Consider the following 26,474-nt stretch of genomic DNA (forward strand, 5'->3'; position numbering starts at 1 on the left):
CAGAATTGCTGCTGCCTGCATTCGTGCCATCACTACTTTGCAAACAAAATGTGAGGACTGGTTGTTACTTGACGTATCAGTTGCTACGCAGTTGCTATGGTCCTTTCTCTGCTTTGTCCTTTATGATGTCATATACTGTAGGTCTGATGTTTTATAAAGTGGAGTTACTCAGTGACACGGTGTCAGTACGTCAAACCTTCTTCGAGTGAGGATGCAAACTCTCTTCCGGTCCAGCTCTCTGTCCTTACTTTGTGTTTCCGTCGATAAAGACTTTTTACTCTACAACTTACGCGCCACGTCCGCCTATGGGTCCGAATCCCGATCCCACGCGTGACACGAAACCTTCTACTCCCCGCAAGTCGTTTTGCGCAGCACCCTGCGTGCTCTTCGGGACTCGCCGAGTTGCCGCGTTTAAAGCTCCCGAGGTTCAGCCTGTTACCCGGCCGGCCGGCCGATGAAAAAGTTCATTACCCACCCGTTCCCTCTTGGCTGTCAATAACCTCTCCGCAGCCGTTTTCCCCTGGACAGATGCACGTGCACAAGGACGTCCGCGGGACAGAGCGGCGGATGGACGGGCGGGAATGCAGAGGAAGAGAGAAAGGGAGAGGTGGAAAATTGCAGCATACAAAGCCAGTCGGGTCATTTGCATGCGCCAAATCTTGTTCATCAAACAAAGCATCAGCAAAATCAGCAATCCGTTCCATTGGATGACGTAAGGCTCATCTGGTTAAGGCAAAAGCACATTAAAAAAACGCTTGTCCAAATGCCTCCAAACAGGTTATTGCACTTAACGCAGGAGCAATTTGACGCTTGTCTCTTTGCTCCCGCCGGTGACAATAACCTTTCGTACGAAAGAGCACAAAAACGGCTTGTTTGGCATTAGCGTTGCGCAATGAGAGCACACAGTCATTTCTGCAGGTAAGTCAACTTTGTGTCGTTTGGCCTGGGAGGATGCAAGACTTTGATCAGTTATGGGATTCTTTTAGAGCACGGGTGTCAAATTCACCACATGTTTTTTTTTTTTTTTTGGTGGTGCATTAAAGCAAAGAAAACGCATATTGTTGGTTGCTCAGTGGCTTTTTGTTCCTCTCATTTTGGCTTCCACCGGTTGTCTGTTGCCATTCCTGGCTTCGATTCAGCGCTGCGTACTGACTGGCCGACTGAGCAACTGATGACAACAGTTTGGTTTGGCTTGAAAAAAAAAATGACGGACTGGAAAACACGCATGTGAGAAGCAGGGGTTATTTTTATCCACTTGGGCCTGCCATCATAACATACCACACTGTAGTATCTGTGACTTTGAACGTGTGTGGCTTTAAAGGGGAAGTCAACCCAAACATATTTTTTTCCAGAATACGTTCTATGTTTCTAGTTGAAACACGGCATTCTGATGAATATTAGCGTTTGTGGAATAAAAGTTACTCCACCCGTTTTTAGCCATCTCTCGAGGCAGCCATTTTGTCACTTCTTTCGACTGAAAATGACATCGCAGTTGCTCAGGGCTGATAACGACCAATCATGGCTCAGCTTCGGAAAACGGGTGAGCTGTGATTGGTCGTTACCTAAGAAACTGTGACAGAAGTGACAAAATGGCTGCCCCGAGAGATGGCTAAAAACGGGTGGAGTAACTTTTATCAAACGCAATATTTATCAGAATGCCTTGTTTCAACTAGTGGGCCTGCATAGAACATATTCTTTAAAAAAAAATGTTGAGTTGACTTTATTTGTTTTGACTCTAGCTATTATTTACGTATTCATTTATTCTTGTTGTAAAGCGTCTTTGAGTGTTTTGAAAAGCGCTTTAAAAACAAAATGTATTTTTATTATTACTTCCCATTTAAAAGGCGAGGCCTGGCCTGGTGAGTGATGTGCGAGTCAGCGAAAAAAAATCTGCGAAATAAAATTTGATAAGTACGATTTTAAAAATCTACGATACGGCGAGACCGCCAAAAAGTGAATCACAACCGCAATAAAATGATGAGCTGATTTGACATTGAGAAGATTTCCGACATGGCCCGCAGCAAAAATGAAGTTGACACCTCTGCTGACGCTTCGGACTCAAAATGGGATTGTTATCTGCATCCTCTGAGGCTAAAGAATCACAGTGGCGGTTCAGGTTTTCACTCTCATCATGACACAACAATCAGTGCACTACTGATGAAGCGTTTCATCAACGAGAGAGATTATAGAGCAAGGGTAGAAGCTCATTAATGGAGACCATTAATCGTGACGTTAACAGTTTGCTGCAGCAGCCGAGGCGGGAAGGGCAGGAAGCTGCTTTGGGGGGAGAAAAATCCTTCCAAAGTTTGCGGCTGAATCCACGAGGTAGCTGCGTAACCCTCCTAAAGTGTTTGGGTGTGGTTGCTATGGTAACTACTGAAGGAGGAGGAGGAGGAGGAGGAGGAGGGCAACGCTCATGACGGACGTTTGATTCCCGTTTCAGCCTGTGGGGACAATATGACACACAACAGACACTCACGCACACAGACGACGTCCACGCCCGCTTACCTCTTGGTCCAGGCAAACCTGGCGGCCCCGGCAGTCCCGAGAAACCGGGATCTCCGGGCTCTCCTCGGAAACCGGGCGTACCCGCATAGCCGCCGCCGGGCTCGCCAGGCGCTCCGGGCCGACCCTTGGATCCCGGGAACCCCGGGAAACCTTTCTCTCCGCGTGTGCCAAAGCCAGCGTCACCCTGGAGAGGATATTTACATTTAAGGATGCTTTCTCAGCCAACTTCCTCTTGATGTTTTTTTTTTGGGGGGGGGGGGGGGGTCACTGAAGCCACTCACTGGGGGTCCGGGGGTTCCAGGCAAGCCTGGCGATCCGTCCCTGCCTGGTGTTCCCGTTTCTCCAGTGGGTCCTCTGGGCCCAGTTGCTCCGAGCTCTCCCTTCACTCCAAAACCATAGTTGGTGTAGTAAGACGCCCCCTTTTCTCCCTTACGGCCAAAGAAACCACGTTCGCCAGCACGGCCCTGAGGGAGGAGCGCAATTTGTTCAGGATTGGACGTAGACACAATCATGGAGGGGAGAAAGTAGAAACAACCGGGCGCCCCGGTAGAACAACGACACGTTCAAGGGTTCAAATTGTACTCACAGGAGGTCCCTGCACGGTGCCATAGCCCGGTGAGCCCGTGTCACCGGCCTCACCCTTTGGTCCAGGGAAGCCGGGGCTGCCGCTGGCGCCCGGAGATCCAGGAGGCCCGGGCAGCCCCGAGGAGCCGCCTCCGATGCAGTCGCAGTCACCGGGATCCCCTTGTGGGGCGGAGGACGAGGAGCAAGGCGGTGTGGGTTACAAGGGCAAAAGTCTCCTTTAGCGTTCAACTGCCGAGTCATCGGCGCTCCGTACCTTGGAATCCTTTATATCCTCGGTTTCCCGGCGGTCCTCGGGAACCGGGCAGCCCCGGGACCCCCGGGACGCTGGCACCGGGAGAAACTGCAACGACACGTGCGCGTTGACTGAAGAGTGGACGAGAGGGACTTCAAAGCAAGTGGGGGTACGCTGTGGCTTTCAGATTTCACACTGTTTGCTGCTGGCACCACCCGCACTGGCTCGGGGCGCAAAATGGCAATTGGAAACGTTCATGCTTACAGTGGCTCTTGAATTTTCCACTGCTCAAATGACAAGTGAGCAGCTCAGTGCAGTGCGCAGTGTGAAATCCGGGTTAGTTTGATCTCATTGGCCATCGCAGCGTTGGCAGGCTTCAACTGCAAGGTTATTTTAAGCAATAGATTGTTTTCTTCATTCAATACAACACAGCTTTACATTAAGCGTGAACCCAATTCACTGATTTTACATTGCCGTGCCTACGGTTCTAATTCTCATGTGCCTCTCGGGATCGAATGTGTACATTTGGTGCAAGGCAATATGGCCGTGATGTATTGTGCAATGACTGCGTGATTTGCATGAGCACAAACTCTTCCTGCATGTGTCCCTCCTACTGCAAGTAAAATCAATGAATTCTGTTCACTGGCGACACCCTGTGGCCAAAAATGAGCAAAGCAGCTTGCAGTCAAGAGACCAATAAGCCAAAATGACCACTACACCTTGCACAGAGTCAAAAGAGTTAAGCTACCGCCTGCTTGAAAGTTGAGTTTGCTGGGCTGCTTTGGATTGATTTTTTCGCCCAGGCGAGCAAGGATATTGCCATGGCGACCATGGCAATATGGCTGCTACCTGGGGGATACCTGCATTTGACTGACCAGTGGGCTTTTCCCCCTCGGGATAGATGACGCAGGGCTCAACAGGTCGGCCTTGGAGGACAGTAAAGTCAGTCAGCCAGGATTTACTTACAAGAACAACTGGCTTTCATGGCTTTATGCATAACGCCTGCCTGATGATGATGATGATGCTGCTGCTGAGTCCCTGACATCAGGTTAATGCAATCATCAAGATACAACAGCCAAACCAAAAAAAATGTGCCTAATGTGATCATCACCACCGATGACAGGAAGGGGATTTTTGGTTACTGGTTCTGTGTCAGCATACCGGAAGGGCCCTGAGGTCCGGGAGGTCCAGGAGGCCCTGTGGTCCCTGGAAGTCCAGGGGAGCCTGGGAGTCCTTCAGTGCCATAGCCGGGTATGCCGGGGCTACCTTTCTCTCCCTTTGGGCCCGGGGTGCCTGGGAAACCCGGACTGGGGGGACGACCTCCTGACAAGAAATCGGCAAAGACAAGACAAGTGTCATCAGAAGGACGCCGTACATGCTCGCATGAGTGGTCTCATCTGAGCACGTTACCTGAACCAAACCCTCCAAGTCCCGGTGGGCCCGGCGGGCCCGGAAACCCGGGAGGTCCTTGGTCCCCGGGCGCACCTGGAAGTCCGTTAAAGCCCGGTTCACCCGGTGGTCCTGTGAGCCAAAGAAAAGGCCCAAAAAACATTTGGAGCAAAAAGTACAAGTACAAGCGCAAACAATACGTGTACTCGAGTCCAGTTTTCAGGTACACTTGGGTATTTATTTTTCTGCCGACGACATGAGGAATGTAACCCAGCGACTACAAACGACGACGACAAAACACGTACTTTAAAAAGTCTTTTGCTACCCCTGAAAGCGCAGGATATCTTCAGTTTGGACTTTCAGCGTCGAACTTTACCTTGAACCGACGTGCTTGGACCGCTGACAAAAGCAGGAGGTCCCGGGAGGCCGGGTTCTCCCTGGTCTCCCTAGCAGACAGCATTCAGAACAATTTTGGTTCAATTCGTATCACAAGTCAAGTTTGACCATCTAAGACTGGAATGACCAAGGAAGCCGCACAAAATGAAAACGGAAAGCATGTGAGACTCCTCCTACCTTGGGCCCGCTGAATCCTGGTTGCCCGGGGAATCCTGGGGTCCCTCTGTATCCCTGGGACATAACACACGACCGACTTAGCTCTGCTAAAGAGGTGAACAATTCCATTTTTTAAAGTCTACCTGTTGTCCTGGTAGGCCAGGAGGTCCGTTAAAACCCGGAGGACCCTGAAGACAACGCAGGAAATAACACACAAGAGGCACAATATTTTAATTCTTAATTGCTGTATATCATTTCAAGATATGAAGCTCTTACTCTTGCCCCCGGGTATCCAGGTATTCCTTTCTCTCCAAATTCGCCACGGAAACCAAAAGGGCTCTGAAGTTGAGGAAAAATGACAAGGGTTCACAACGCCGGACTGGGAGAGACACCCTTGAAGGAAGAGCACTTACAGGAGCGCCACGGTTGCCAGGGAATCCTCGGATCCCCTTCTGTCCAGGTTCCCCCTTTCAGGCAAAGGCAGAGCAGGAGAAAGAAAACGCAACCCAAGTCAATTTTCATGTGAGCTGAAGTCACATTTAAAGACCCTCGAAAGCCAATTCAGAGATTTGTTTCGAAATACATAGTACACGTTTGAAAATAATTGCTGAAAACAAAGTCTGAGAGGTACTGGCATTTCCCGTCAATAATGACCCCCTAACAAAGTCTTTTTTTTTTTTTCTCTGTACTTGTGTCCTGTTATCATTTATTCTTAAAGTGAATGATATGAATGAATCAAGGTTGAAAACATACAAATGAGATGTAAATGCTTTGAAATCCAAGTTCAAAGTGATTCTCTTTTCCCCTTACCTGTGATTAAGGTCATTGAAAGGATTTTTAGAAAATCACGTTTTCCAAAATCTTGATCTTTCATTGTACACTGTCGTAAATCTAGGAAGCAACTTTTTATTTCTTTACTTTGCTTTGAAATGTATTTAAATTAACTGATTTTGGTTGTACTTTTAATCATGGGAAGCAAATTGAGTCACCTTGTGTATGAAATGCGGCATGTAAATAAAGCCGCCCCAGGCTCCAGACCCAAAATACTGGCATTAGCTATGATTTTAACAAAAGACAGTGTAATGTCACCATCTAGTGGCCGTAAAAAATACTTACACTTGGTAATGTTATGAAAAGCTCACATATATTTGAAGCTAAATTCCAAACCCTCCCACGGTAACTTTGCAAGGAGCAACAATCGTTACATTGTTAGGTGACTCTGCAGTATCCAAATCGCCAACGACACGCCCTAATGCGTGCATATTAAATGCCGCGAACGGCTTGTGGTCAATGCTAGCGGGCTAATGTGGCTAACTGATGCACAACCATGCGGACTAACTGTATGAGAACAGAACATGTACTGTTTGTCATGAAACCAGTGCTGGGAAGAACGTCAATGAGGTAAGTAATAAGGAGTTAACTTATAAAGCAACTAAGCTCTTATTAAACTGTACTGCTGCGACCGCACCAGAAACAGGAAATGAAATGTCCGTAACGACGCACGACAACTTATTTTATGATATAAATTTTGCATACACAAAATTTGTAACATTCGACATTAAATATGATGTTAGAATGTAAATACGAATTTTTTATTTGTTTATTTTTTTCATTTCCTTTGATTCTTTTTTTTCTTTTTTTTTTTTTTTTTTAATCGACGCTCGTACAATACGGGGTGATAAATTCAGATCATTTTCTTGCAAAACCAAATTATGGTAAGTAAGTAGTATTCCGTTGTGGAGCTATAGCAATAATCTGTTTTACTCCAAGATGTGATCGTGAAGTTTGCCAAGCTTTCTACACACTGAACATGCATCTTCCCTTCAAATAGTCCACGAGTGACTGCTTTAGAGTGGCTAGTTGCCAGCTGTAAGTGTGCGCACGTCATGGAGAGAAGGCAGAGAAGCGAGTGAATAACGGAGGCTACGTCAATGGCTTAATATTCAAATGTGGAATGGGAACTATGCAGGAATCAACAGTGGACTTAAAACTAGAAAAAGTGTCTCTCCTTCCCGCGCTTTGTTACCTTATCTCCTTTATAGATCGTGAGGGTTTGCTCGCTTCTTAGAGACCCGTCACCTGGAGTACCGCTCGGTCCCGGAAGCCCCAAGTCACCCTGAAGGCCAAAACACACACGTTTGGATCCAATTAAAATAGAGATAGCCGGATGAACAGATTTTTAATTCGCAACGCATACCTTGTCTCCTTTTTCGCCTTGATAGCCGTCACTACGACTCCCCTAAAAATAAGTTGACAAGATGCACTTGGAGTTGTCTCTGAGTTACAAAGTCACAATGTCTCGTTTGTTTGTTTGTATACTTACCATTGGCCCTGGTGGACCGGGAAGACCGGGCGGGCCCTGAAGACAAACAACAAACAAACAAACAACACAACTTGACTCAGCAACCCAAATCATTTCATGCGACAACTTCATGTGGCGTTTCCGTGAACGTACGGGATATCCCTCCGGCCCTGGTGGACCGGCGAACCCGACGGCACCGTCGGGACCTCTGGTGCCCTGCAGCGACACACACATTGTCAAATCGGGATAAAGATGGCTACACGAAACTTTGAGGGAATAGGAAAAAAATCTTACAGGTCGACCGTCTTCTCCTGGAAGGCCAGGTAAACTCTGAAAAAAACACATACACAGAGAGTTTTAGAACGCTGCACAAGGATACTTCCTTACCACAGTTTGTGAGTTTGCAGGCAGTGCTGATAAATAACAAAATACAAATGCTTGACTTTTTTTTTTTTTTTATCAGATATGCTTTACTAAAGATTTTTTTTCTGTTTGTGGCGACTTTTGTCTTTCACTCCGATAACTTTGTTCTTGACCTCACGTTGTCAAAAGAGGCTTGTTGCCTCAGCGGATGATGGCCAGATATAAAGAGAAAAAGATAAATTCCACAACGGGTGACAACTTCAAAGCAAGATGGCCTTATTTAAGAGATTTAAAAAAAAATGTTCTTAGCTAGCAGAATGACAAGCATTGAAGCATTGACTTCTTGTGCCAGCCTAAAAACCAGCAGCTTCCACACTCAAAAAGTCTCCTCCTTCTATCTAATCTGAAAAACACATACCAAGTTACAAAGACTTTTCTAGTAATTTTAGAATTTTTTGGGGGTGATTTTGTTTTTCTCACCCCCCCCCAAAAAAAACAACAACTTCAAACCGCTAACAGTTGGTGACACTTCTTTAGGAATGAGCTGCTCTTCTGGGCCAACAAAGCAAGTGGTCAGCGGTCGATGCTGCGAGACATGCCGTCTGTCTCCGATTGGTTGTTGGCCACAGACCACATCCAATTTTTCATTTAGCTACAACTGTTCATTCAGAATGACTCTTTTAACGAATATGCCAAAAAGTGCTTTTTTTTTAATTGCAATCTTGCGGTTAAGTATGAAGTTGAACCATTTCTGTATTTAGAAGTTTCTGTACTTCCACCTTAGTGCCGAGTGAGAGTACTTTGGCTTTTTTGGCGTCATCTAGTGGCCAAAAGTAATTACTGCAGACTACGATGACTGATTTTGACACAGATAAAAAACAAAAAAACAAAAAAACGGAAACTGGTGGTTAATACTCAGTCTAAAGTACATTTAATATTAAGAAAAAAAAAACAAGATGACAAGACATACTGTGTTAGGTGTTGACACAACTTCAATAAATTGTTTGTGAGGAACTCACCGTGACGCCGCCATCAGTGACGTATCGAGGTTCTCCTTTCTGACCCTTTGGCCCGAACGGTCCCTGGGAGAGCACGGCACAACATCCTTACTGAGCGCCGAACTTTTATTCAGGTCGGAAAAGTATATGGAGCCAAACAAGAAGCTTTGTCTTTACTGCGAATCCAGGTTGCCCGGGCGCTCCGGTGCCAAAACCAGGATATCCAGGCTCCCCTCTGGTCCCGTTACAGCCGTCCAGTCCCGGTGGTCCTCGCCCACCCTGCTGTCCAGTGTGACCCTAAGTTCACCAGGAGAAAATAAATAAAAATAGTCAACTTGGGCAGAGGCTACGATCTAAGAAAAAAAAAAAACTAAGCACTTTCTTAGGATTTAATATTGCGCAAGAACAGCTTTTGTTTTAAGATCCCTTATTCCTCTTTGGATTGTTGTTGTTCTGTGTTTTTTTTTTTTTTTTTTTTTTTAGATCATTTTAGTCTCCTGGTTTCAGGTTCATCTGTTCAGTTGAGGTTTGAGCTTGACATTTGATTAACACTACATTGGATATTTTATGTATCATAGTTAGAATTGATACCACTGGTGCTTTCGATACATTCCATTTTAATGAACACGTCAAGAGATAACCGTGAACAAAGACCTTTCTTTTTCTTAGCGGACACACATGACGATTTGTTGATGTGTCAAACAGAGTAGTGCCAACTACTGCCTTATATTGGTGGCTGGTATCGGCAATCCTTTAAGTGTACCCGATACCTTGAAATAAAGCTGGTATCGATCAGATACTGATACCCGGTATCGGTACTCGTCCATCCCGAATCATAGTTGCTTCAATTGTGTTTACTTACAGGTACTCCATCATTTCCTTGAAATCCTGGCACTCCCATTGGCCCCTGTCGAATTAATCAAATCAATCATTCAATGAACAAAATTGCTTGTTTACACTCACTGTTGCTACAACTTTTCATTTAGTTTTCAGAGTGTTGCCCGTACGTGGTCAACAAAATGGCAAATATGTTCCAATCTAGAACACCCACTTTGTCTCCTTTGGGGCCCGATGGTCCCTTCAAGCCAATATGGCCCTTCTCTCCTTTGGGCCCCGTAGGCCCCAGGCCACCACGGGGCCCTTCTGGCCCACTCTGACCGACCTCACCGAGAGGCCCCGGACGACCCTGAGAAGAAAGGAGACAAGGTCACCAAAGCGGTGCTGTTCTAAAATGTCCACCACGTCGTTCGTAAATGAGGTGGAGAGGGGGCGGTGTGGGGAGGGCTGTGATATTAGGTCACAATCAATTATATAATCAAATAAATGAATACAAATAAGGATTAGAAATAAAATGAGGAAGTCACAAGAATTGCGCTGCACTTCCAATATCCACCACAGAGGGGCAGTAAAATAACATGAGCATCACAATGCTGGCGGTGAAGCTGCAGGAGTGAGCTGAGCCGAGAAGGAACAACCCTGTGAAACACACGTGAAGATGACTGACAGTTGAAGCCATTAGCTCCCATTTTAGCCGGTGAGAGGAAATACGCGAGACAGGGGGAGGAAGGAGAAGGGCGTGTCAAATGTCAGAGGGTTTCATTTCACAGCCGAAAAATGAACTCGAGCATCAGTATATCGCACGCGCCCGATCAATATTATGCATGTAAAGAGTTTTCTACGCACTTTGCGGTGGCTCTCGGGTGAGCGCAATCTGCAACCTTTGAGCCATAAGTCATTCTGTGAGAGCGATCTAATGACGAGTTGACAACCGACGTCGGCGGCGTCGACTTGAGCAGCGCGGGCGTGCCGCAGGCCTCGGGGCAGCCGTGTTGAGGTGATGAGAGGGTTGGCGCGAGGTAAAGTCAGCCTGTCAGCGCCGTCTGGATTCCGCCTTGCGAACACACCTGGTTTCACACGGAGGCGAATATGGCGGGAGACAGTCCCACTTTCTCTCTCTCACGCCAGGCCCGCCGGGGTCGGGCGGGCTCACGCTTTGCTTTCTTTGTGGCTCTCGTCCTGCTGGCCTCGGAACACGCCTCGGGTCAAGCTCGTCTCGGGGACGGCGAGGCGAGGTGAGAGGAGAGGAGAGGAGAGGAGAGGAGGCTCTTTCGTTTCTGTTTGGAGGTGATGGCTGGTCACGTTTCCTTTGGAAGCTCAAGTAGCGGATGATGTGGGAAAATGGATGGACTTCATGTACTTTAAATCAAGTGTAATCTGAGTGCGGAAGGAGTGGAGGGAGGACAGCTTGTTTGTATACTTTTCAAAGTGTTATGCATAATACAATACAGAAAAACAACTTGTATTTTTGGGCCTAAAACAGTCATTTAAGTTGGAAAAACTTTTGAACGTAAATGACTGTTGTGACACGTTTGGCAACATTGTTTTCTAGCGCAACAAAGAAAACAATGTGCCATAAAAGGGACAAAGAAATGCAGGGAAGCCCATTTTCACAACAGCAAAACTTTAAACATTTAGTTGAAGTTGGTTGCCTTGAAATTTTGAGCTCAGCCCGCATTTTTTTTTTTTTTTGTGCGCGCTTCCAACTTAGGTCCTTGCATTCTATTAGTTCACCGCTAGATGGCAAGTGCATTTTACACACTGTCCCTTTCATTTTTCCAACTGAAATGACCGACGTAGGCCCCAAAATACAAGTTGTGTTTTTTCCAGTGTCAGCGCCCAGCCTGCGCAAGTCTGCTGTAAAAATTCAATTCAACTAAATCCATGTGAAAAAACGTTGGCGGCAAAATGCTATGATACAACCAAAAAACCTGCAACAGAGTGAGACCATCAAAAGTGACCCTCCAGATGGATATGGATTGTGACAATTATATCTGACGGTGCGGCCGTGCGCTTTTCTCACGTAAAGCACAAGCAAAGCCTTGGCTCAAAACCGATGGCAGAAAACGCCTTCAAGTAGCAACGCTTTGAGCCGCAGACGGGCCGGGGCCTTTGGAAGCAGCCTGTTTCCGTGCCAGGGAGTGGACGTTCTGCGTTCCGGTCAGCCCCGAGCGGGCGGACCTTCCAGCCTCATCATCTTCCAGCACACTGGTCAGTTTGTAGGCCCAAATCCCCTCCGGCACAAAGGGCACAATGGGGCCTTTTGGGGGCGGCTAAGCTCTCTGGACTTAGCGCTCCCGTCGAGGTTCTGCCTCACTTCCTGGAGCGGGAGAGCGCTTGGACAGACAGTTTTGGGGCGGCCGAGTATGTGTGTGTGTGTGTGTGTGTGTGTGTGTGTGAAAGTGTGCGTGTTGTCCTGGATGTCCACCCTCAGGCCGTAGGGGGGTTTAACCAGTCGTATTGTTCTGGTGGCGGGGCGAAGATTTAACTGTCACACTGCATGCTCACTGTAGGATGGTGATGGGAGCAGAATTTGGTGCTGGTGGTGATTGTGCTGGGGGAGAAGCGGCAAACGAGCGGCATTTGGTGCCCTTGCCTCATGCAGGCTCACAGAAAAAAAAACGGCCGCTGAGGCGGCGGGACCCTTACGCAGATTGTCCAGATCAAACGTTACAGAAATAGAGTGACTGGAAGAGTCACAGAAAAGCGTCCTCGGAAATGTGCATTTTATGATTTGCCGTCAACAAATAATTACCGGACTAATATAGCCATGATTCCCTCTCTCACACCTGCTGATCCCTTCAGCATCTCCAAATATTTTCTCATGTGCCTAATAATGCGAGCGGGACTTTTGGTCTCTCTCTCCAGGCCTCTTCGCAGCCCCCACGAAAGCAACAACCTGCTTTTCGTCCAATAAAAATCACATTGTAGGTCTCGCTGTCCCACGGTGATGATGTCATCAAACCGCGGCGCTTCTGCGCCAGTGAAGCGCTTTCATACTTCAGTGGCGTCAAAGGTGTCATTGCGGTTGCCCAGGTCCTCCTCCTCCCCCATGTGTCCGGCTTCAAAGGAGCCCCAGGTGAGCGCAACCTTTGAGGACCAAACGGCGCATGTAATTGGCACGCAGGGATGGCTGAAAGGGCCGGACAGCTTTCAAAATGAACCTTGATAACAGACGTTGAGGTCTCCTTGAACTGAGATGACTGAAAGCACTTTGGATTTTCTCATGAAGCGCCATGCAGCCTATTGGGGAGCTGTAGAATGATGACCATCTTGGCCACTGGGGGGCAGTGTAATACAGTCATGACACTAATTCTTTTTCTACTACTGTACTATAAGATGCTGCAATCTGGACAAGTTTGCATCGAGGATAGAGTATTGTTACATTATCTGTCTACGTGTGGTGTTACACATTTGTGTTCGAATACCCGCCGATTTAATAAAACAGCCACTATTGATCGATGCTAACTGTTAGCAAAAAAGCTGAGCTATGTGGTTGTGATTGTCATGTTTGTGTTTTTATTGACGGGTCACATCGCGTCTTGACGTTTCGTTTCATGACGAACTCGTGGCTACAGATTTCCACACACACACACACACACACACGAAGATTTGCGCTTGAATACAGTATTGAAGTTTCGGACCTCTTATCAGGACCAATTCACTCCTAACAGACCTCAGCTCAGAGCACAGCATAATCTTAAAAGGACAACGTTAAAAAGCCTCAACTGAGCGGGCATTTCCCCCGATGCACACACACACCGACGTAGACATGCCACACGCAAAAATATAATTGCATAGCCACAAACATGCGCCTCCGAGTTGAAAGGGTGAGGCGCCTACAGGCTTAACGACCGCGCTTGGCTTTTGTGGAGCACGGGGCCTCCGAAGTCATCGTAAATAAGCGCAGCCTCGTCCTGATCATCAAAAGCCTGGAAAAATCACCACTAATAAGCAGTCTTGCGCATTCCTGCACGTGTGCCAACTTTTGTGTCTGCCTGTGTGTTCAATGGCCACAATGGAGTTTTATCTCCCTTTAAGGTACGAGCAGCCCCACTTCATCTCTTCTCATTCATTGTAACGTTTCTCAGTGCCACTCCAGCGGAACGAAACGCGTCAAATGTAATTTCAGAATTGGTTGCAATTCCGGGGACAGCCACGCGATGGCAGTAGAGTGCGCGGGAAGGGAGAGCCTCTCTTTGCAGGTCGCCGCTTACTTCATTGTGTGTGTGGTGCCCTTAATCACCTCACACGCTTCCCTCCTTACAACATTACCTCTCTTCCACTCTCCCCAATCTGGCACACGCAATCTCTCTCACACACTCTCTCACAAACAAATACCCTCACTTATTTGCTTTCTCTTTCACAAGTTCACACATGCACTCTCTCGCACACACGTGCTCACTCGCGCTTATTCTCTCACACTTACACAATCTCACGTGCAATGTATTTCTCATGAACTCGCTCACACAGGCGATCTCTCTCACACACTTAATTGCTCTCTGCTTTTCATTCACACACTCTCAAAACACTTGGGTTAAAAATAACAGAATTTGGGGTAAAAAATTGAGGATCCAATACTTGGGTCAATTTGACCCAACTTCCTGGGTTGTTTCCGAAAATGGGTAGTTTTGTACAAAAAAAAAACCCCCTAGTTGGGTTGTTTTGTACAAAACAGCACAAGAACGTGGGTCAAATTGTCCCAATTAGTGAATTGGTCCATTTTTGCCCCCAAATTGTGTTATTTTTAACACAAATGTTTTTAGAGTGTTGCACATTTGTGCACACACACGTGCACACACCTAGGCAGCATTTTTAATATTATTTATTATCGAACAGACTCTCGCACACACACAGTGGCTCACACACACACTTCATCTGTCTCACTCTCACACACACACACTGGCTCACACACACCTCATCCCCCGTCTTTGTGCCTGACCTTGTGGCCTCACTGCGTCTTTGTGCTGCCTGTGACCCTTGACCCCCCTCCCCCCCCCCCCCCCCCCCCCCCCCCCCCCACCTTATATGGAAGCGTGTGTGTGTGTGTATGTTTGTCTGTGCATGTGTGTGTGTCTGTCATCGTTTCCGCCATTTTTACACGCCGGAGTGTGTTTAGATGAAGCCTTACAGTGAGATTAAAAAAAAAAAAAAAAAAGCTCAAAAGGCGTAGGCTGATGACATGCCACGGAGGGGCCAAACTGCATGCGTGTGAGCCAGGAAAAATGTTTGGATGAAAGGCTGCGGCTGATAAGTCTGCCCTGTACATTAGTGTGTACATCGCGACACGCAAACACACAGGAGCAGCCATGCATGTAACGCACACACACGGAATGAGAGACGGGCTGGTTATATTGAAAGATAAAAAAAAAAAAAAAGGGGATCAAAGTCGTCATTCATGCTTGTCGGCTGCTGCTGCCAACTTTGATTATCTGGCTGCAATCGGAGCCATTGTGTGCATGCATTTCATACGGCAAGCTTGGCCCTCGCTTCCTTTAGGGGACTTTTGCACTCCAAAATGTCAAATTCAACTCACTACTTTGCATGGAACGGCGAAAGGGGAATCCGTGAGGGTTGCAGAGACGCTGATTTTGATCAAGGGAGCCTATAGAGAGGTTGCACCGCTCATTTCTTATCGCTGGGACGCAGAGCCACTATCGCCATGCCCTTATTTTGAAAGGGACGGATGGCACTAATGCTTCTCGTTGCTTCCCTCCGCCCCCATCCACAATTGTCTGTTTAGTCTTCTTTGACTCTCCAATCTCCTCGTGTCAATAAATACAAATGTTAAATTGTTGTAACTTGGCGCAAGTTCTTTTGCTGGCGCGCATTCTCTGGCTCCAAGAACGGCCTGGAGGGCCTTTGCTGTTCACCCCAGTGGGAGAGGATGTTTTCACATCAAATGAATTCAACATGGCATCGATACTACAAGCAAAGATCCAAAGAGCCTCTTCACGACGTAAAGCCCCTCGGCTGTTCATCGTGAAAAAGCAACGGCACATCTGGATTGCGTCTCGCTGGTGTGTTTGGACATCACCTGGGGGGGGGGGGGGGGGGCGGCCCCTCCCTCTCCCGGGCATCAGCAAAGGATTCAGCGCGAATGTCACCACGTCTCCCCCATTTACGGTGTCAAAACAAAACTTTTCAACGCCGAAGCCAGCTGCTCTCAACTGGGGCTAAGCGATATGGCCTTCAAATAAAAATGGCAGCTGTTTCTCACAAAAATCTCATTTCCAACTTCCCGTGGAGGGATTTGCTTTATTTTTCCCGATACTGAAAAAGCTTTGACAAAATGTGCTCAAGTAATCGTCTATTAAAGGGGTCACAAAAGTCAGTCAATAAACAGAATGTGTTTGTATATATAAATTCAAATATATATGTATGTGCATACACGACATGAATTATGTATACATATTAAATGTATACGTATATATGTGTTTGTCTGTCATTTAAATGCATCTATGTATACGTACTGTATATGCAGAGGTGGGCATTCCGTCAGACTGACCGACCCGTTTTGCTGACGATTGATAAATGACGGTATACCTTTTAAAAATCACAGACCAACAAACGTTCTGGTTTTGGTCTGTCACTGTAATCGTCGCGAGCCGGGTCCATCGGTGACGGTCCGTAAGTCCGTCATTTGCCCGGAGGATATCGTTAAAAACATGCAACAGGGCTGACTCTGTGCTATGCATCTTCTTAAAACCTGACTGGAAAAAATATATATACATATGTATATATATATATATATGTAGATATCATTCTAACAAATAAATTCCCTCCATCCCATTATCTGAACCGCTTACCCTCACCGGGTCAGCAAGATGGAGCCTATCCCAGCTGTCTTGGGGCAGTAAGCGTACACCCTCAACCGGTTGCCAGCCAATTTTCAGGGCACTGACAAATAAATTCAAATGGATTCAATATATTATTTCTATGGCTTAAGCTCAAGATTTTTCCCGCAAGGCTTGTGGCTTAGCGCGCTGTCCCGCCAAGTGCAAAGTAAGCAGCTTCTTGCTGCCTGACAATAACAGTGAAAGGTAAGTTAGCAACCGTCTCATTTAGCCTCAAGTCTCGATGCGATCGCACCACAGTGGCGTACGGTAAGCGTAGCCCTCCGGCGTCTGTCAGTGCTCGATGTTGTTGGATGCGGACGGCAAAACCACGCAAAGCGAAGGGCAGCGATCAAAGAGATTGAAGTGCTCTCGGTTGTGAAAAGCAGCACGGAAAGCGACGTCAGAAAAGTCCAAGTCAAACAACGACATGCAGAAGACTCACCCGTGATCCCTTTTCCGGGTTGCACCTGCACCCTCTGCTGCAGTCCAAACCGGAACACGGCTCGTTGGAATTGTCCCCCTGCGGAGACACACAAGTGGGGGGCTCATTTTGAGTTGCTGGAGTTGAACCTTTAGTTGCCGCCATTTCCCTCCCGCGTCGCACACCGCCTCCACCTCGTGAAGATTTTGCATCTTGTAAACTCCGAGTGAACCGTAGATTAACCTCTGCTGCTCGGGGTGGCATTCCTAAAATAGCTGGCAAACGTCACGCAGCACTTTCGATCGGCGACATAAAGACGGCTTTGATAAGCTGACGTATGAGTGACAAAAGCTCATATCACGTATGCATTCGGCCTCTGTTCACACGCTCGCTCGGCCTCATGGTGGGCGGCTGCAGGATGAAAATGTCCATTTACACTCCTCCCAAGAATTGCGACAACACCTCCATACCGACGTATGACCCGCTGTTGTTTTGGGGTCAATTTGGGGTCAAAGGTGGCCCTTCATCATGATCTGATGATGAAAGGAGCCATGGTGGGGGGGGGGGCGCAACTGGTGGGACATGTTGGAGGGATGAAGGTTATGAGAAAAATGAAAAGCGGCAATGTGTTTTTGGTCCTTATAACAAGCTGGGCCAACGACCCGTCCGGACCCCCGTAAGTCAACATGAGGTGGTCTAGACGTGCGAACCCACAGAAAATCACCTGGGAAAAACTCGTATGCGGCCTTGGAAATAATGATCCCACATTTTTTTTTTTTTTTACTGCTACAGTGGTGCCTTGAGATACGAGTGATTTGACTTGAGACACAAGCACTGTATGGTGGGCAGAAAATTCACTTCGCAATAATAGTGGAAAGTATTCAAAGTTTTAATGTCATATAGTCTTTATCCACTGCAAAGAATGACTAATATTAGTGCCGCACTGATGAGATGAGAGGAGTTGAGCCATATCAATGAATAGTTTATTCACGCCAGATAGAGTTGCAAAATTACCTTTCAATTGATTCCGTGTAACAAATACGGTTTCATTCTTTGTCAAGAAGGTTCAGATTAAAGGCTAAAAGTGGGAAATTGATTACAAAATAAAAGCAAACATGTAATAAAAAAAAAAAAAGACTAATTGGAACACGTAACGTTTACAAAACTAACTACAACTATCTATACTATAGCAAAAATGTCCTCGACTTTAGCTTTCAGGGTACCTTTGAAATGTTTTTATATGCGTGTTGCAGTCTGTCCGTCCATACAGAAAGAAGGAAGGTCAAACAGTCGCTTGAGAATTGGAGTTTACTTGACTTTATTATCCAATACTTATTGTTTATTTTTCCTGTGAGCGAAAAAGACTCCTTATATTTAAATAATACTAAAACTAATACAACTAAACTAAAATTACGCGTTTTCGAAAAAATGAAAACAAACCTGCTCTTTAAACAAATTAAAACTAACAGATTTTTTTTTTTTTTTTAAGTCAAAATGAAATAACTAACTTTAATGAAAAATCCAAAACTATAATAAACCTGAATGTAATTCTATTTAATCATGAAATTACTGTATATATTTATGTTTTATTTTTTATTTTTATGGAGTGCTCGTTTTCCTCATTAAAATACACATGGAATAAAACGTGTTTATTTTGGTTTTGAAGGTAAAGCTATAACGGATTAATGCCATTTCCTTTTTATTTCAAGTTAAAGCGTATTTTAATGAGTTTAAAAGGATTTGTCTATATTGCTGGGTGGGGGCAAGGGGGGGGGGGGTCTCACTTCACTGTAGAAACCTACTAGCAACAAGGTGCATGTTTGTCCCTGTGAACAATTACCTCAAGATTACTGGCATGTGACGATGGAGGGCAGCGGATAATATGCAACGAGGAAAAGTTTGGCACAATGCCGGGAGGCGGGCTGCAATGGGAGGGGTGAAGGGGGGGGGGGGGGGTAAGCAGTGCAGGTCCGAGCCCCGCTCCCTCTGATCTCCTCAACTCTTCTAATCACGATGACAGAAGGAGGCCAAGAAAGTGAGCATGGGAACGGAGACTTTTGGACTCAGAGCCACAGAGAACTGGACGCGGGAGGGCTTAGTTCATGTCTTGCCTTTTTAAAAAAAATATATGATTATTATTATTATTATTATTATTATTCATTTTAAAGCATCCCCATTTATGCCAACTGCTCCCGGACTGTCCCCGTAAGACGGCTGGGTGTGTGTCACGTTGTCCCGAGCGCAAAGGCGAGGCCTGAGGTGGGGGTTGGCGACGTGCAAAAGACACCGATCCTCATTCAGGCGCTGCGGTCCACACCCGCACTTCAAAGTGAACGATGAGACGGGCTAACGGACGCGAAGCCCCCCGCAGGCACAACGCGCCGGACGCTTGCGGTGTGGCAGCCATCACCACGACCGGCGCAATGACTGACACGTGAAAGGTTTCTCCTTAAAATGACATGAAATGAATGGCTAATTCCTGTCATTGTTTCTTTTTCTGATACAATAGACACAATTAAATGACTGCAAGGCGAATACAAAAAAATTAAACACAAATATGCAGTTTTGAAAAGTCAGCATTTCTGGAACGCAAAGAGTTCCGATAAATCACAAACGCTCAAGTATGCCTGCCATTTATCCAGTTTTACTCAGTGGAGGAAAAGAAATGACAGGATTCATTCAGTAGTATTTTATATCTACCATATATATCGCATAGCTAGACCTGTCAATACTGTTTTATTGTCTGTCTACATGTGTTGCACCACTGTGACTCAACACTAGATATGAGCACTGTATGGGTGCAGTGAACCCAATTTAGAAAAGTGGAAAACTTCAAAAAGGAGGCTTCAACTTTGCTGTCATGTATTCTTTATCCTCTGCGAAGAATGATTAATGTTAGTGCTGTACTGATGAGATGAACATCTCAATGAATAGTTTATCTGTGTGTCTGTCTTACACTGACTGTTGCCAATAATGCTGTTTCCAATTATTTGTGAACATTAGCATTAAGCTAGCAGATTTAAAAGTGAAGTGGTTGTTTTAAATGTCATTGTCTTGGTTTTGGTTATTTTGACAAACTTCCACCGGGACTGGCGTAAAACAGCTTGAAGCTTATTTTTAAAACGAATTCCATCGTCCAAACTGCTGCTTGTTGTTACATGAGCTAAGTCACTGCAAAGTCAAAAAAAAAATTGAGCTGAACGATGGCTTGTGTCTCTTAAATCCTGGACTGTAAAAAACAGAACTTGTATTTTTTTGTGGGCTAAAACAGCAATTTAAGTTGGGATAACTTTAAGATAGAAATGACAACGTTTGTGAGCACAACAAAACAAGCAAGTTGTTTGCTCCAAAACAATTCGCCGAGTTTTCTTCACGTCCATCTTGAATTTGGGGGGGGGGGGCAATACGAGAGACAATTAGTTCTGTAGACTTTGTTGAAAATGCGGGAAAGCAAGTTTTCACAGTAGCAAAACGTGAAATATTTTATCGAATTGCCCAACTTTGTTACCTTGACATCTCCAGTTCACCAAAAGCTTTTTTTTTTCAGTGTACATCTTTCATTCTGGCGATACGAACCTTTCAATCTACTTGTGAGGCAACTCGGGAACGTTGAGTAAGCCCAAACTCACGCCAATGTTTCTCCTGCGACTTTATTTCCTGATAAAACACCGACACGACAGAACAAGCCCACGCCACGCTTGTCATCTTGACGTCTTGATGCGGCTCGGCATCTTTCAGCATGTGATAATGCCCGCGCGCTCAATCGGCCGTGTTTGCTCACGCTCGAGTCGACTGTCAAAAAGTCGTGCGTGCGGGACGCCGCTGCTGCAGTCTTCTGCTTCTCGCATTCGAGCGGCAGCTTGCGGGTGACAGCCGCCGCCTCAACTTGCCCGCCGCTCGCTATAGGCCCTGCAGATGTTATCCGTGTTCAAGGGTGCGTCTCGGGTTACCCCAAAAAAATAGGCGCCGGGCTATATAGCGCCGAGATCGTTGCATGACGGGACGGGGGTGTTTGTTTGTTTTTTTGTTTTGGCATTCCTCAAGGGGAAGTGAGCGTAGAAGGTGAGGCCTGAGATGCGAAGGGAAGGGTTTTCTTTCCGATTGCTCTGCAATTTGCAGAACAGGTCTGCTGAATCATAAACGTCGCATACAGGATTCCCTCGTGTTCTTATGATTCCGTTTTTGACAATTTTCGTCTCCTAAACTTTGTCCCGGATTTGATACTTTTGTTCCCAAAACGTGTGACTCGGCCGTTTGTTTCCCAATGAGCGCTCATCCGGAGAATTCCGCAAGTGGTGTATGAAGCGTTCAACAAGACGGCAATGCGTCTTCCACAATGTGAACTTTTACGAACGACTCAAAGCAATAACTGTCCTGCTCTTCAACACTCGGGGAAGATCTGCTTAACACATCCTGGCCTTCACAATAAAAGCATGCAGTGTAATAACACAGTTTGGCTACACTATCTTTGGCCACATTTTGGCGCATTTCAAACTCACACTTTATTAACAAGCACAAAATTGTTTGTATGTGACCAAATAAAGTGTGATGAAAGTGTTATTATAGTGGTGTGCTTCTACTTTGAAGGCCTGACTTTTAACATGACATTAGACTGACGTTGGCCAAACTTGTCCGAGTGTTGATGAGCAAGCCGGCAGGCTTGTTACTACCTGGAGTTGTGAACTCATTCGCCGCCATTGACGATTTTACTTTTTCACAGTCCAGCCATTCAATTCCAGGAACTTATTTATATTTTTTTCATTTTTGTTTCTCCAAACGTTAGGGTAAAAGAGGGTCTGAAAATGTTTGGCAGTGAATGAGTTAACAAGACCAATACGAAGAAGTACTAACATTTTACAGATGGATGCTGAAAAGATGAGAGAAGGTCATATTAAGATTAGCTGTAAAAGTTATTTTGTCTTTTCGGGTTCATGTGGACATTTCACCCCAAAACCCAATCTCCCTAACTTTTTTGCGAGTATGCATCCAAGACATGAAACGGGAAAAGGTCTCCTTTGATGGTCCTTTCCTCCCTTTTCTTGAATCCCTCGGCTCCCCTCCATCTTATCAGGTCTCCCTTCCTCTTCCTCCTCTTCTTCACCGCTCGGCGTGTGAGCCTGACATCCGGCACGGGAGACGAAGCAGCTGTGTTTGGCCGTGCGGCAGCGTTCCTCGTTGACTGTTTATTGCACACGCAGGCCGCCGTGCGTCGGAGTTCCCGGAAGCGAGGCCACCCAGGACGAGTCGCCGCCAAATGTTTGACGCTGACCTTCTGCCACACGGCGAATTGCGGAGACACGATTTGCACCGTCGCATACTGAGCTACATCCAAATGGCGAGCCGGTACCTAATATCCTGTTGCGTGAAAAATAAAATAAAAATGACAAAACGACCAAGTTGATTGACCATTTTCTTTCCCCACTCGCCCTGGATGCTCCTCTGTGCGGTTTCAACTATTTCAACGGGATTTGTGAGGCCAAAATGAAGCAAGGCGAGAACGGGCACGCGGGATATATGGACGGTGTACGTTTATGAAGCTTATTCTCAGTCCTAAGCAAATCTGGCCGGGTCTATAAAAATTCAGCGGCCTGCTCTGCTTGGAGTACAGGTGGATGATCTTTTTTTTTTTTTTTTTTTTTTTTTTTTCTCATCCAATGATATTTCAACCTGTGTGTGTTACCATGTCAATCAAATCAGCCCAGAACTTTCAAAACGAGTCGTGGTCACCCATGCAACTGTTTTTGATATAATTTGGTCCTGAATGTGCGTGTACTCTCATAGTCTACTTCCATCCCCTTTTTGCCAGCTAACAGTCAATCAAAGTGATCAATTGTCACCGATGGCCGACACCATTTGACATTCATTCAATGTCTGAAAAAGCACAAAAATCTCTCAATCCTTTGCAAATTGTATACGTTGCTTTCCACTTTTAATTATGAATGTATTGGGCAAGATTGCTCTATGTGGGCATTTTACATCATGAACCACGACTGTGGGTGGTATGAGAAACAATGACTTCTCATCCATGTTGTTTGCTTGCAATGGTGTGAAAGGGATGATTTTGATTGTCAATGACCGTAACAATCAAATGTTAGTAGCTAAAGAGATTCTTTGGGAGTTTGCGTTAAGATGAATTGTACTTGAATTGCTGTTTAAATACACAGTTACGATAAATGAATTATGGCAGAACGTTAATGGGTGCACAAACAGTGCATCCATGTAACAATAATCACAGGTATCCAATTTTTCCCAGTACACAGAAAAATATGCTGTGCGGAATTGACTCCATTTTATTTGATCAAGTGGCTGCACACAACCAAATCATATCGTCTACATGACTTTATTGTGTGCACCCACTTGACAAAATAAAATCAATTCAACTTTTGTAAAGCTCAAATATCAAACTCTTAATTGAACCACACAGTCGGGGAGAGAGCCTGACTGGCCTCTCGGAAATCCAGCTTCCGCTCTTGTCTCCTCTCGTCAGCTGCTGACTACAAATACAAAGTACAGCATTTGTGTGTCAACGCACCTGTTTGGCGGAATTACAGTGAGAACCATTTGGAAGTCATAAAACAAAAACGCAGCATGTAAATGTTGCTACTATCTGCGGATTTATGGCCCCGCAAGTAAACATGCCTCCTCGGCTTGAGTGGCTAACGTTTAGCGAATGGCGGATTATTAGGCCGATGAATCAACCTCCGCTTAACAGTGTTGATAAAACAAACTTAAATTCCAAGCGCAAATGTTAGCACAGCGGCCGACTAAACAGCACGTGCTAACGTTGCCCCTCAGACAACTTCTGTGAAATAATACAGAGCCGCAGAGGAGTAGCGGAGATTTTCATACAAATTTGTGGACAAGACACCAAGACGTACGGCGCGCTGAAGCGTAATGTTTAAAACAAGGACCGGCGGTTGCACAGGACGCTCCATTAGCCTAGCACGATGTTGAATTTATCCGTGTAAACAGAGTCGACAGGACACAAAAATAATTGCGGCAAACTTCTGCCTAAATTGCTTTGCGCCCTCACAATTCCCTGTTCAATTGTTTGAAATACATTTGGAGCGGAGCAACGCTAAATCCTACACAGCTGCCATTCCTTTGCATTTTTACGACACAGTCCGTGAAGTGATGAGTTGTGATTACTACGACCCCCCGACCCCCCCATCCCTAGTGGGTGACAGGGGGTGGGGGTGGGGGGGGGGGGGTACATCTGAACTGTGAAGGCAGACAATGGAAGCGAAATGCACCGGAGGCGTCCGACGCCGAATGAAAAGAGGGTGTAATGGCAGAAGGATGGGAGTGACAAGAGAAGAAAAGGGGGTGTGGCTGTGGAAGAATCGGTGGCACTGGCACCTCTAACAGGAGATACGGTTTCACTTGCGTCTCTAATTCACTCCCCGCAGTGGGGGCTGTTTACAATGATGAGGGAAGCTGTACAAGTATTTTGGACGGCAAAAAGCAACTCTGAGATGGAGTCAAAGGCGAATCCATCAAAAGGCGTGTCCCGAGACTTTTGTCTCCGAGTCTTCGATTGCATCCCAGCCTGGCACCACATTGCAGGGCCTGTCCCACTGGACTGCACTGTCGCTAAAGTCAAATCCTATTTTCGGCAACGGAACCGTCACCTCTTTCCTTGTGCAGGGTCATTAAAAAAAAAAAAAAAAAAAAAAAAAGTGTGGAAGGAGACAAGCTGACATCTTTTCTGTGTATTTCTAACTGATCTATGTGTGCGATGCCTCCCACGGTGACGAATTCCACACCCGCCGGTGTAAAGTAAACACGCATTTCTGGCACGGCGGCCACACGCGGTACAGATGTTCCGTCGGCTTGTCATCGGAGGAGCCCACCTCGGAGCTTCCCGCCTTTGGCCAGAGGGGGCAACAGAGAGGACACTCTAGTCACTGACTCCAAACGGCCACCATTTGATGCCTTTGGATGACTTCATAGAGGCGAGTGTGCATGGGAACAAACTTTTCGAGCAGTCCTCACAAAAAGGTGACATGAAACATGAACGTGAATTCAAACCTTCCGCATGAGCTCTCTCCAGCTAGCGCACTTCAAGGCCGCGCCGCGTACAGGCAAGTCACCATAAATGGTCATAGTTGCCCCCCATTAAAACGAGTCAGCGCTTGAAGGGAAACCATGAGAGTGCTCCGAAGGTCGGCTGCGGGATTTCGCATTAAATGTGAACCGTTCCGGTCGTTATGAGATTCGGTTTAACCATCTACGCAGCTGCTTGCCTTGATTGCAAACAAAAACATTAGGAGCTAGTTTAATCATTCCTGAGGTGCATACATTGTGGGAATGAAGAGGAAAGGGGGCAGATGGTGATCATGCGCTCAACCACTGGAACAGACAAGCCAAATACTGCAAGAATAGTTAAAGAAAAACCAGTGTGGCCAAGGTGAAGGACCTTGTTATCTTAGTCCCACACGCATGTATTGTCGTAGTGTGAATCGTCATAAATAAATGTTAGCTTCAGGATGTAGCTTCGGACCAGGGAGAAGTTGGCTTTTGTTGTATATACTGTGCTGAAGAAAAAAAAATAAGGAAGCGTAGTACTTCTTAAACTACTACTGCTGTAAATGTAAGAGACTGCAATATTGGCCGCTCTCTACAGAGGATAAAGAATATATGCCTGTGAGTTTTCTTGTATTATCTGTCCAACCATCACTATCCACGTTATCCATTAGCGTGGCATTTTGTTTATTAGCATTAGGCTAATCTAAATCACAAATTGTGCTCACTTCCAACTAACACAAATTGTCCATCAAACTGAGTGATGCAGAGGTATGAAGTGGGAATATTTCAGCATGCTACAACAAAGCATCAAGCACCCCAGCAGACCAACTGGCTGCATGGGGAAACATCTCAGCTCCCTGGAGGCGAGACTCACTTGGCATTTATAAAAAAAAAAAACAAAACAAAAAAAAAAAACATGAATCTGGATGGCGTAGACATTGGCGCCACATGTTCAGAAACGTTTGTTGGAAGAGGAATGGTGGCGGGGAGGCGGGGGGCTCATGCTGGAGGTGGTGCAGGGTGGGTTGGGGAATCTGCGTCGTCTTTTATCCTGGAAAGGTTGAAAGGTTTGGCGTGTTGCAGCAAGATTGGACAATAGCTTCTCATATAGGTGGATCAAAAACGCTTGCACGCAACGCCAGCCAAAGAGAAGTCGCACGTAAGGAGGAATGTGGGGGTTAGCCAGGTTATTGAGGAATCTGCGCACAATGCAACGTGCGGATTCTTCTCACCATCTCCCTGCTTGACTAATCTCCATGAAAGGGTTCATTTAAGAGTGCCAGGCTAACGTGAAGTTATTGTACAAGCCAGAGTTCCCAGAGTATTATTTGTCTGCAGCCAGTCACACTGTCCATTATACGCACGGGATTTAGCGTCGTGGCCTCTTGGTATTTCGCTGGCATCTCGGCGCGCCGCAACG

At 46.1% G+C, this 26,474-nt stretch overlaps 1 protein-coding gene across 5 annotated transcripts in view; it reads right to left on the minus strand.

Annotated features, from left to right (window-relative positions):
• Window positions 1-26,474, minus strand: part of col4a6 (collagen, type IV, alpha 6) — a 59,491-nt gene that overhangs the window by 12,197 nt on the left and 20,820 nt on the right. For 2 of the 5 annotated variants that reach the window (XM_086021445.1, XM_086021455.1), the window contains exons 4-26: window positions 17,048-17,125; window positions 9,981-10,115; window positions 9,792-9,836; window positions 9,107-9,226; window positions 8,951-9,013; window positions 7,863-7,898; window positions 7,722-7,784; window positions 7,590-7,625; window positions 7,464-7,505; window positions 7,293-7,382; window positions 5,680-5,733; window positions 5,543-5,605; window positions 5,410-5,454; window positions 5,288-5,341; window positions 5,091-5,160; window positions 4,736-4,846; window positions 4,487-4,648; window positions 4,201-4,251; window positions 3,347-3,433; window positions 3,095-3,252; window positions 2,790-2,972; window positions 2,509-2,692; window positions 476-520 (exon numbers count right to left, since the gene is read on the minus strand). In XM_086021445.1, the coding sequence (XP_085877571.1) occupies window positions 476-520; window positions 2,509-2,692; window positions 2,790-2,972; window positions 3,095-3,252; window positions 3,347-3,433; window positions 4,201-4,251; window positions 4,487-4,648; window positions 4,736-4,846; window positions 5,091-5,160; window positions 5,288-5,341; window positions 5,410-5,454; window positions 5,543-5,605; window positions 5,680-5,733; window positions 7,293-7,382; window positions 7,464-7,505; window positions 7,590-7,625; window positions 7,722-7,784; window positions 7,863-7,898; window positions 8,951-9,013; window positions 9,107-9,226; window positions 9,792-9,836; window positions 9,981-10,115; window positions 17,048-17,125 (1,975 nt within the window). Of the gene's footprint in view, window positions 1-475; window positions 521-2,508; window positions 2,693-2,789; window positions 2,973-3,094; window positions 3,253-3,346; window positions 3,434-4,200; window positions 4,252-4,486; window positions 4,649-4,735; window positions 4,847-5,090; window positions 5,161-5,287; window positions 5,342-5,409; window positions 5,455-5,542; window positions 5,606-5,679; window positions 5,734-7,292; window positions 7,383-7,463; window positions 7,506-7,589; window positions 7,626-7,721; window positions 7,785-7,862; window positions 7,899-8,950; window positions 9,014-9,106; window positions 9,227-9,791; window positions 9,837-9,980; window positions 10,116-17,047; window positions 17,126-20,602; window positions 20,715-26,474 lie in introns of those variants that run through there. The other 3 variants (XM_086021477.1, XM_086021471.1, XM_086021464.1) reach the window with 3 other exon arrangements.

This window comes from Filicampus tigris, chromosome 2 (assembly GCF_054856515.1).
Source record: "Filicampus tigris isolate MCC_2025a chromosome 2, RoL_Ftig_1.0, whole genome shotgun sequence".
Taxonomy (NCBI): Eukaryota; Metazoa; Chordata; class Actinopteri; order Syngnathiformes; family Syngnathidae; genus Filicampus; species Filicampus tigris.